This window comes from Cibotium barometz, chromosome 11 (genome assembly GCF_041138505.1).
Source record: "Cibotium barometz isolate CiBa-2024 chromosome 11, ASM4113850v1, whole genome shotgun sequence".
Taxonomy (NCBI): domain Eukaryota; kingdom Viridiplantae; phylum Streptophyta; class Polypodiopsida; order Cyatheales; family Cibotiaceae; genus Cibotium; species Cibotium barometz.
Window position 1 is genome coordinate 9,466,821 of NC_141056.1, and position 12,204 is coordinate 9,479,024.

The 12,204-nt window shown below is 44.5% G+C and overlaps 1 protein-coding gene across 2 annotated transcripts in view; it reads right to left on the reverse strand.

The window, feature by feature from the left end:
- Positions 1-1,169: 1,169 nt before the first annotated feature.
- The window catches only part of LOC147633728 (uncharacterized), a 33,314-nt gene continuing 22,279 nt past the window's right edge, over positions 1,170-12,204 (reverse strand). For both annotated transcript variants that reach the window (XM_086804747.1, XM_086804746.1), the window contains 2 exons: positions 1,974-2,383; positions 1,170-1,884 (listed from right to left, as the gene is read on the reverse strand). In XM_086804747.1, the coding sequence (XP_086660873.1) occupies positions 1,443-1,884; positions 1,974-2,383 (852 nt within the window). In that variant the 3' untranslated portion in view covers positions 1,170-1,442. The remainder of the gene's footprint in view (positions 1,885-1,973; positions 2,384-12,204) is intronic.

A 12,204-nucleotide genomic window follows, 5' to 3' on the forward strand; every position in this document is an offset into this window, starting at 1 on the left:
TCTTCTGCTCTCCAACCACTTGGCAAGAGCTTCACTTCATAATTTTAAAAAAGAAAAGGAGTTTTTCAAGACAAACTGCGTTAAATTGAGCGCCACGTGCTTTATTTGCCAAATGGATCAATGTGATGAATGCCTAGCGAAGGATCAATGTGCTTTATTTGCCAAATGGATCAATGTGATGAATGCCTAGCGAAGGGCCTACGTTTGGAGGAAACTTTTGAGAGAGAGAGGGGTCAATTTTCTTGGTAAACCACTAGGGAACTTCCTTGCATGCAACACACGGTAAATTATTATGATACTAGTAGCAAGGTGGTGAAAGGCTAGAGAAGGTGATGAAATCAGAAGTAGGTGCACTAAGAGCTGAAGAAAGATTAGAGCGCAGATAAAACTCCTCCTAATAATTTTAGTCAAACGGAAATTTGTACTCACTAGTCAAACTAGAAATATGTAACGTCTCTCACACCACCAAGTTGCATCATCATTTGGCCATTGTCTTGTCTTAAACTTTGTATTATCATTTGGGCCATTCTCGTCTTTAAACTGGGTATCATCTGCCTGTAATATAATGAAAAAATGATTTGTGGAAAGGATCCTCTAGCAATTATGGTCCTATATATCATCATTAAAGCTAACTAGAAACGAGACTTACCTTCAATGCAAAGTATGATCGATCAAACCCTCGACCAAGAGTATGTCAAAAAAGTGTGTAGCACTATCCCATCATCGTGCCTACCTGTATGGATCAATTTGCCTTTAAGGACTCACCTCCCATTTGTGTCTCAGCAATTTGTCCTCACATTCTGACAATGGGCGTAAAGGCCAAACTAAAGATTTCATTTACTGTTATGCTTCACCACCACCTCTAGCCTGTCATAATAATAAGGTTTCAAATGAAGGTTTGAGCTTTGGCTCTCATAAACCGTCTCTAAAAATTTATATCAACACTTTGTCTCACTATCACCTTGTCTTCCTAGATCTGGAGATAGAAAAATTTTGAAATCAAACTTCTAAAAAAAATCCACAGTTCAATTTAGCATTTGAATAGGCAAGGGCTACAGACATCTTACAGTGAGCAAAACCATTGGATTGACAACCGTCCTACACAACTAGAATATCTACTTAAAAACTATAGCATGCAAGAGCCAAAATAATCAGAGCCTGCGTATTAGTGAGATACAAAAAGGGATACTTTTGTCCTGTATATTATCCAATAAAAATGCATTCACAATAATCATAAAACTACCAACAAACCTTAACATGTACAAGGTCCAGGAGTAAAAACTGAAATCTTGGTCATCAGTAAGGACACCCAGCCTCCGGCTTTTCATCAGATAATGACAAAATTATGAAAGGTCAAAGTCACAGTGCTTGCAAGTGCAGAATTTAGCACCCAAATGGGAGATCTTCTGTAGCCTGCACACGTGAAGGCAGCTAGGTGCTTCTTAACTTGCTCCCAAAAACCTCTTGACGCCTGCCTTCTGTTCTGCAGTAAGCCTGCTGGGGAACTTCACATCAAATTTGATCCTCAGGTTCCCTTTCTTTCCTGGCTCTTTGGCTATGGGCATGCCTTCCTTGGGTACAACTTTTTCATAGCCTGGAGTGATAATCTCATTGCAAGGTATGGTCAAGGTTCTACCATCAAGAGTATTTAATGTCACAGTGGTACCTGTAAGTGCCTCTGCCAATGGGATCTTCTGAGTGACAATCAAATCGTTCCCATCCCGCTTGTAGACGTTGTGAGGTCTCTCGTCAATCACAAAAACTAAGTCTGCAGGAACAACATTAGGCTGTTCATTGCCTTTCTCAGGAAATGTTATCTTGGTACCCTTCTTCCACCCAGGCTTGACTTCAATTGGCAGTATCTCCTCCACTGGCATTGTTTTCCTGCAGAGTGGGCCAAAAAACACACAAACTCCCACATTAACTAAAACTATTTCATCATGAGACAGACCAATGTAACTCTAAGCACTTACCCACTAGCATCAGCAATGTTCCTAGATATCTTCATCTTCCTGGTAGATCCAGTATATAGCTCCTCTAATGTACAGGGAAGCTTGTTTTCAACTGCAGCTGCTTTCCTTGGACCTGCAGGAGGCCCAGAGTCATTAAATGAACGGAGAACACTCTCTGTGCCACCAAAACCTCCGAACATGCTGTCACTAAAGGGGTTTCGCACACCCCTCCCACCCATGCTGAATGGGGTGGATCCACCAAAGAACTCTGCAAAGATGTCCTGAGCATTCCTTGGGTTGAATCTGAAGACATTTGGTCCGTCACCGCTGGTAAAACCTGCACCACCTGCGGTAGGGGGAGGCACCTGCCCTTTCAATCCTTCTTCCCCATACTGATCATATATGGCACGTTTCTGAGGGTCGCTGAGAACCTGAAGATGGATATAAAGAGAACCATTACAACTCTGCAATTCTTTCTTAAATCACCAATATTACATACCAGAGTGCATCGCGATAAAAACATGACAAAACAGTGCAATGATAGACTAGTGTAACAACACTGTTCCTCACCATAGCTATAGCCTATGACTATAGACTTCACAGCAACAGCCACAAAAGCAGGATACAACGCATGCACCATTAAAATAACAGAACAAGAAGAAACTGGAAAGATTCCTTTACTTGGTAAGAAGGCACGTGTTCAGATCACAGCACACGAGTAATAAAGTAGACTTCTTTTGTATCATCCACAAAAGAGTGGAAATTTACAAATGGATGTTTGACAGAAATGACTGAAGAAATCAATGCCATACAGCTGAAGCCCTAACATGTACATGAGCGGCCCAAATGACACAGGGCATGCTCTCATCAAATCCACAGATACTGACAACATATAAAAGCATGCAAAATAAAAACTACCTACAACCTGGCCCCTTAACTAATCAAAGCAGGGGTCTGCGATCTAAGCTAACTGGCCTATCACTTTACTAATGTTGCGGTAGCAAGCCAAAGATGGGCCCACAACTCAGTCTAGTAGATGGGGATTATGCTCGAGCACAGAGGCTGGTTGCCAAGTGACCTCTCCATCTGGAAGTCATGAAATTCCTCATTATCTTTTAGCACCTTGTCCCTTTACCCAACAATCTTTTCTGGGATATATTCTGTTTGGCCTGGTTCATCCATGGGGGGCAGCACTTCTGCAGTAATTGGAATCTCTGCTCCAACATGCCTATCAAGTATAAATACATGAAACACAATGTGAATCTTGGTGGAAGAAGGCAGGTCCAAGTGAGATGCTGATTCTCCAACCTTCTTTTAAGATTTTCTAGGGACCATAAAACCTATAAAGCCAACCTTGCATTGGTGTTGCCCTTCAGAGAAGCATACCTGTGTTTATGGAATATGAAATATAGCCACTCTCTCTTTTTAAACTCCATGTGCCTTCTTCTCTGATCTGCACCTTCCTTCATCCTTGTTTGGACCTTTTCTAATTGGCCTAGGCCAATTGTAGCCCAGCATGCATTCTTTCCAATTTATTCTAAGCAGTTTGGTTCATCATAAGCTGATCCTTTAGTGTCGAATGAAACCTTAATTGGTATCCATAAAGTGCCTCAAAAGGTGGCATGCCAGTAGAAGTATGCTTGGTGGGATTATAACAAAATGAAAACACAACCATTTTCCCCATGAACTTTGTGTCTCCAAACAGGTATTCTTCCAGCCATCTATTAACTCTCTCAGCTTGGCCATCAGTTTAAGAATGGTAGGCAGTGCTGTGAGTAAGTTTAGTGTCCGTTTGAGAGAATAGCTCCTTCCAAAACCCACTCATAGATTTGGCATCTCTATCACTTGTGGTTTCCTGTAGAATGCCACGTAATTTGAAAATCTGTTCCGTGTATTAAGCTAAAACCTGTGAAGCGCTATTAAGTGATCTTGGTTGGCAAAAATGGGCCACTTTGGTCATTCTATCAATATGTTGTTCCACTCCTTAAAGTGGGCACAAGGTGGCTTTAAATAACCAAATGGAGTGCCCAGAGTTTAGGCTGTCCATGTTAGACATCATCAGCCCCTTCATGTTGGCTTCCTTTGTGGTGTCCTATTTTAGCCTTTAGGGCTGACCATGTTAGCTAGAGGGGATGGTCACGACTCACCCCTCACATCTATTCCCACTTTTCCCCCATTTTATGAAGTCATTAGGTTTTATTCCTGGTTGTGAGGAGTTGGTTGGCTGCCCCTATTTGGGCATATATATAGCCGGGCCTTCCCTCCCTCACATTCATTGCTTTGTGCCTCTTGCATGCCTTAGTGCCTCTGCATATTGGCTTGCTGCAGTCCCTCACATACGAGGTCATCTTCCCTCTTGCTCGAGACTTGTACCAGCATGTGTTTCTTGTTTGGTGATATTGAGAGCAGGTATATACATGTGTTTCTCTCTCTCTCTCTCTCTCTCCCCTGTGTTTCCACTTTCCCATCTTCCGCTGTGCATTCCTTCACGGTATCAGAGCACCGGTGACTTGCATCATTAGTTCCTCCCTCCTCTTTCTTGCGTTTTTTTTTTCCTCAGATCTGCTGCTGGTCAGTTTGCCCTCTTCCAGGTGCTTCACTGCTGCAGTTTTGTGGTCGATCTTCATCAGCATCTATCCCTAGGACTCCTGTAGTGTTGTCGGCCTGCTCTGTGCAGGGCCGCAGCAGTATATTTGCTGTGTTTTTTCTCCTACAGGCTCGTTTTCTTATGTTGGTTGGTTGATCTGAGGCTTGGTGGTACCTTCCAAGATCTGCGTTTTCAGAATCTTCCTTATCTACTGCCCCTTTTACTTCTGCGTTTTCAGATTTGCAGCCCTGTTTTCCTGCATTTTCTGGATTGTTCCTGCTGGTAGCTCTACCTTCAGCTGGGCTTCCGTCATTTGGACCCGAAGGTACCTTCTCTTCAGCGTTTTTTCCTCATCTAAGGTGTGGAAACTGGTCGCGGCCTGTATTTTCAGGTTTGCAGCCTCTCTGTTGGCTGCGCGTTTTCTTCTCCAATGGACACATATCACTTACAGAGGGGGTTTTGTGTGGATTGTGGCTTTGGTGACAGTTTGGTACCTAAGGAGGACACTGAATTTTCTGATTTCAGTCAGCATTTTGCTGATTTTGGAGCATCTATACCTGCGTTTTATTCCTGGCCTACACAGTTCCCCGGTTTCTTCATGTTCCTTGCCTTCTATTGACGATGGAGTGCTGTTTTTTGAAGAATAATAGTGTTTTCGCTGCATTTTGCTTCCCAAAGGAGTTTTCTACACTCAAAGGGGGCCCATCTCTAGCTACTTCACTTGAGGATCAATTTCGGGAGCTGTTTTGTATCTGTGGAGACTTTCTTCTACAACTGGAGTTTGCAAATTTTGGAGGAGAGTAGTTCTTTCTTGACGAGAGTAATGATCTTTTCAAAGATCCTAAGCAGAGTTTATTTTGTCCAGGCCCATGTTCTTTGCAGTGTTTGCAAAGCAAGGAGGTGTTTTGCCTATGAGGTGTGATCCTTTCACAGGGATCATTTGTTTGTTGTTGATTCTTGGAATCTAATCCTATGGAAGAGTCTTCTTCTCTCAGTGATGCTTTTGAGGACTTTGTTACCACTCCAGTTTATATTCCTACTTCCCTTCCTCATTGTGAGGAGTCTACCTTTGCCTCTCTTTGTGATGCTTATGAGGATGCCCCTCCCTCTGCTAGTCCTGCATGCGGCGTTCAGGGATGTTTTGGAGGATGGACTTTCGGACCCGGTGGGATGCTTTGAATCTGTGGTTGCTAGCCGTACCTAGGTCACAGTGGTACTTCCAAAGTTTTCTGGATTTGGATCAGAATCAAGTTGGGCTTGTACCAGTCCGACGATGTCATTTTTCAGAGGGGGATGTGGAGTCCTTTCATCTCGCGATGCCCACCTCAATGGAGTGTGCTTGTGTACAGCATTGGGCAACTCATGGTACGGAGTTTGGGCAAATGGACCCCATCTTTTTTACATAGTCTTTACATCTTGCGATTCCGAGCTTTCAAGAGGATGCTTCTTTTCAACGTTTGGCAACTCTTGTTATAGAGTTTGGGCAGATGGACTCAGAGGGTTCTAGTGAGGAGCAGCCTACTTCTCCCAGGATTGATTATCTACAAGATCTAATCTTGGTTGGTTATGAGGTTGTACAGACCTTCTCCAAGCTGAAAATATGACATTCAACTTCGGGGAGTATTCTTACACTTGGAAGTGGAACCATTATTTGGAGCAGCACGTCGCAACCTACATGATTGTTTTCTTCCAGAGGAGCGGTGTACCTGGCATCTTGTTCTGTTGCTTTTGTAGCTAAGTTGTTGAGGAGATTGCTTGTGGAGCTTTCTTGGTACCTGTTGCTGCAGTATTTCGTCTTTGATCGAGGACCGCGTCTCTGGCTTCTTGGAGTTCACTCAGCATCTAGTGCTGAGAGGGGGTGCTAGACATCACCATCCCCTTGTTGTTGGCTTCCTTTGTGGTGTCCTATTTTAGCCTTTAGGGTTGACCATGTCAGCTAGAGGGGCTAGTCACCACTCACATCATATTCCCACTTTTTCCCTATTTTATGAAGCACGTGGAGTACTTTAGGTACGGTGCAGTATGGTATGTCTACGGTACGAGTACATAAAGTATGCATCAAGATAAATACTTTAAGTACGTTCACGTTTTTTACTATGTATGTATATATGTATGTATGTAAAATAAGAAATATCTAGCATCCATACAAAGATAGCATGAAAGACAATGGTAATACTGAAATGAAAACTTATCTATTAACTATTAAGTAATGACCATTGACTAAAATAATTAAAATAACAGGCCAAATAAGCGTTATACGTTGAACCTCATATTTGGTACGAAGACCTTATCCGTACGAGGTACGGTACGTATGGAGTGGTACGAAAAGTACTGAAGGTACACATTGAATGAGTACGGGTACAGAATGCAACTATGTTATGGAGTCATTAGGTTTTATTCCTAGTCCCGAGGAGCTGGTCGGTTGCCCCTATTTGGGCATATATATAGCCGGGCCTTCCCTCCCTCACATTCATTGCTTTGTGCCTCTTACATGCCTTAGTGCCTCTACATATTGGCTTGTTGCAATCCCTCACATACGAGGTCATCTTCTTCTCTTACTCGAGACTTGTACCAGCATGTGTTTCTTGTTTGGTGATATTGGGCGCAGGTATATACCTGCGTTTCTCTCTCTCTCTCTCTCTCTCTCTCTCCCCACTTTCCCATCTTCCGCAGTGCATTCTTGGCCTTTGCGCCCCGAGCACAACCCAGTGGGCGGTCCAGACTTTAATGAAGTCTAAACACCCAAAGATTATTAAACCTTTAAACCAGTGGGTTAGATAAGATACTTACCACACGTTCACATGCCACAAACCATGTCCGAATACAGACATGGGTGGGCGTCCCTTGTCCATAAATTGGACACATCATAGCGAGCAACCACACGAAAACGAGTCACACAAAGTCGGTTTTAAGCAAGCAGAGATGCGTGCACATGCATTATGCAATGGATATATCTCCCGTTCTTGGAAGCTGTATATAGCAAGTCTTCCTCAGCACATAATTCTTTTAGTGGGAAGCCTAAAACTGGGCTCCCTAACACTCAGTTCACGTCTTGTCTACAAAATAGCTTGGTACGAAATAGGGGAAAGCCACTTGGGCAGCCAAATGGTGAAATCCTTAGTACGAGCGACACGAGCCTCCCTGGCCTCTTGTACCTTGGCACAGAATAGGGGAGAGCCACTTGGGCGGCCAAACGCTAACAGCAACAGGGAGAGAGAGAGTTAGAGAGAGCAGACAATGTTCAAGCGAGAGAGTGTACTACACGACTCAATGATGTGATTGTTATTATTTTGATTCAATGAAGTACTCGTACTAGGTTACAAAGGTTGCCTCAGTGACATTATTACTTATGTCATCACACACACAAATATTTAGATATTATTATAACCCCTATAAGAGGTGGTTCACACACATATACTACTACACTCGTAAGAGTGGGTTTACACACAAGTAAGACCTTGATTCCCAACAGTGTTCACACACACAAAACACTCAGAGAGAGTGTAAACACACACTAATACTCATAGGTAGTGTCCACACACAAGAGACTCCGATTCCCAACAATCCCTCCAAAACACTCGTAGAGTGTGAACACACACTAATACTCATAGGGAGTGTCCACACACAAGAGACTCCGATTTCCAACAATCCCTCCTCCACAGTTAGGGTGGTGTTATGAGGAATAGCCTTCATACTTAAGGTGATTTGGGCTCACTAACACCACGTGATACAAAAGATCACAGTGGCCATACTTGACATGATACAACACATCACAGTCAAGCCTGCACATGGAGCTTGACCACACACAAGTTTCTTCAGCTTCCAGAATCAACCCCCAACCCATAAACATGGATAACATAGGAAACGAGCCTTTTATAAAATAAGGTGTTGCAAACATATAAGAGAGAAGCTAGAGCTCCCCCGACCGCGCACTTGCTCTTGAAATATCATCATCATGGTGGAGTGTGTGTGTGTGTGTGTGTGTGTGTGTGTGTAAGAGAGAGAGAGAGAGAGAGAGAGAGAGAGAGAGAGGCAGTAGAGCTCATGTATGAGAGAGAGATTGCATAACTGGAATGGTACTTGTGTGTGAATGAAGGACCCAAGTACATGCTTCTACAAGCACCAAGGCCTTATCTTTTGACACTATATAAGAGGGTGTTCACACCAATAAGTGTTAGCATATTCATCCCAATATGCTACCCATGTGTTTGCCCATATTATATCCCTTTTATGGCCCTTGGTTGTGGGTTGGCCACCTGTATTTTTCATACATTTTTTCCTTTTTTCCTAGTATTTTTCCCAGGTCAGGTGAGCATGCTTCTTACCTATAAATAGGTGGGCTGGCCTCTCCCCTTTTCATTCATTGATCATTCTGAGTTGTGTGGTTCATGTGTTGACACACTCTCTCTTGTATCCTTCAGTTATAATCTTATGAGAAACTTCGGTCTCTTGCTTGGGATTGCTTTCACCGTAGTATATTTAGCTTATTAGCTTCATATCTCTCTCTCTTGCACTCAGTTCAGCACACTCTAGTGCTCATCTTGCTTCTGCTCTGTGCACACTCTTTCATGGTATCATCGCTCTAGGTTCTGTGTTTTTCTGCTGCCCTGTCTACAGCCCTTTCTCCTCCTTGTTTTTTCAGATTTGCAGCTCTCTAGTTGCTGCGTTTTCTGGACAGTTGCTGCTGATTACTCTATCTTCACCTGGGCTTCATCGCTTTCAGCCTGAAGGTATCCTCTCTGCAGCATTTTTCTCATCTGAGGTGTGGAAGCTAGTCAGCCTGTATTTTCAGGTTTACAATCCCTTTGTTGGCTGCGTTTTCCAAGGCCCTAAAGTTAGAAAAGCAAAACAAGAACTTCTGACTAAAGTTGAGTAATATTTTATTACTAAAAAACAAAAGAGCAAAAGCATAGACAAGATTTTTAGCAAAACGCAAGGGTTCCCCAAGGTATAAAAAGGCTTGAACCTCTCCCTTCTCTTCATGGTTGAAGGTTGGAGTTCTTCATCTCCATCACCAACATCAGGATCAAGGAGGTGTGAAGATTGTCATCTTCAGGGTTATCACCGTCAAAGTAAGGGGCTCCATCTCCAACCTCGTAGCATGGAGTTTTTCTTTTTCTGCCGCCACCTTTCCATGCAGCCTAACGCAGCCATCTTCTGGTGCTACCCCTCGCTGGCTGCAATATCTGAGCAAGTCAACCGCCTGCCTGCCTTCTGTGCACCACCAGCCAGCATCGTTTATCATCAGCACTGCTGCCTTAAACTTCCGCCACTTGTGCCTGTTGCTGTGCGCTATTATCTGCTGTTGCCCGGCTGTGCTACCGCAGCTGGCGCCTGCTGTTTTGGTCGGCACTCCCTGAACTGCCGGGCTGTGCCACGTGAAGCACCTTTAGTACCAGAACAGCCAGCACTACTGGCTGCGCCAGCCAGCACAGCCACCTGACTAGGCCGCCGGCACTCAGCCTCCACCACCTCCTGTCATGGCCCTGTGAAAATGGAACAGCACAAGTGTGGGCATGGTGGTTGCTGAGTCAAAATATTGAATGATTCACATGGGGGGTGCCCGAACAGAGTTAATGATGTGTGGACATCCCTAGGTGTGAAGGGGGGGACTAGAACATTAGAATTCTAATGTTTTATTGAAAGTTGCCCCTAGGCCTTCGTGGCCCCTAGGGAACTTTAATATTTATTAAAGTTGGGGCCCTAGGATTATTATGGGGAGGGGGCAACTCCACTTTTGGAGTGCATGCCTCTCTCTCCTCTCTCTCTCTCTAGCTTTTGGAAAAACGTGGAGCATACGTGCTAGTTCTCATGCATGGAAAGCAAGAGGAGGAGTCAACTGCTGAAGGGTGTTGCTGCTGTTTTCTCTGTGCAAACCAGCCGTACAGCTCTGTACGGACAGGCTGCTGCAGGTACACGCTCTGGTAAAGGCTGCGCACAAGAGCTGCTGCGGGTATATCTGCTGGTACAGGCTGCGCACAGGTGCAGAACTGCTGCTGCAGGCTCTGTTGCAGGTACAGCTGTACGGACAGGACTGAAGCACTCTGACAGAAGCCGTACAGCAAGTACAGTCACCTGTACGACTGCTGACAGGTGGCTGTACAGCAGGTACAGTCGGGTACAGCTGGGAGCAAGCACATCATTACAGCTGCAGGCAGCGTGTTTTCTGATACAGATAGAGCCATACAGTTGCAGGCGGCGCTCTCCTTGGTACAGTGCAGAATTTTCAGGTCTGTACAGTCAAGTACAGCACTGAGGTGGATGCAAAGAGGAAGGTACAGACAAGTACATACACACGTGTGAAGCGGGGTTGTTGAAACAAGTGCCTGCAAGTACCAATTGGTACCGTTACTTCCTCCAGTGCAGATCCACGAGCTGATTTTGGTAAGCTCTGTATTTGTTCATCTATCTCTCTCTATTGCTTTATGTCTGTTTGCAGATTTGAGCAATCTGGCCCCTTGTGAGAGGAGGGGTATGGCAGATTGAAAAGGGTGGAGACAGAGGTTGAACAGTGAATGTATGTATGAGCTGAGATGTTTAATCATGTGCTTGAGATATGCCAGATGTATGCTCATGGTTGCCCTGCTTAGTGGTCTTGGCTGATCAGAGGGAGGCACAGTGTGTTGCTTTGAGACACAGATCTGTGTGCGTGAATCCTCTATGCTAAGAGGGATTGTGGGCTGTCAGATTGGACATACAGGTGTAATCTCTTGGTTGATTTTGTTGTACTCAGCCTTTCATACTTTTGAAATTGAATAAAGAAATACCGCAAGGGGCGCCAAGCTTTGGGGCCAACAGGTGTCGCTTTGTTTTCAGATTTGGGCACTCTAGCTTCAATCTGTCTTGTTTTCACATCTAGACTACAAGTGGACGGGTGACTGCTAGTCTACCGCACTCTGGTTCTATCAGAGGCCGGTTTCAAAGTTCCGTTGCCGGGACCAATCATCAACTTTCTAAAGGGGGTGAGCTCGTGGTTGCCTTGAAGAAAGCCATAGCTGAAAATTTCAGCAAACATGTCTGATACAGAGGATGAGTACTTCTATCATGAAGAAGAAGAGCAAGAGACTTCTCCTGAGAGAGATGTATCTGAGGATAATCTTGCAGGAGAACAGGCTGCAGATATTGAGCATTATGAGGATGTAACACAGCCAGAAGATGTACTTGGTAAAGAGGATGATGATGCTCGGTTCAAAGATCGTTTGGCTAGTGTTATGGATGTATTTATGCAGCTCACACAGAGTGAGAGATTTGCTGAATTTATGAGATCCCGCACAGAGCCCGAGAAAAAGAAGAAGAAGGTTCGTTCTAAGAATCTTCCACAGGGTCATAGTGGTGCCATCCCACAGGAACCATCTCTTGGCCAGTTTCCGAACATGCAGCATGCTTATGGTTAAAACTCTCAGAGTTCCTTCTATGGACAGCCACCTATTCCTCAGCAGAATATGTATCCAGGTTATTTTGGTGGTGGCTCGGTGTTCCAATCTATGACTGGGGGTTACCCTCCGGGAGGCATGGGTATGCACGGGCCTTTTGGAGCTAATTTTCAGCCTGGTATGCAGGGGAATATGTATGGTGGTATGCAGTCCGGTATGCAAGGAAATATGTTTGGGGGCATGCAACCTGGAATGCAAGGCAATATGTTTGGTGGTATGCAGCCAGGTATGC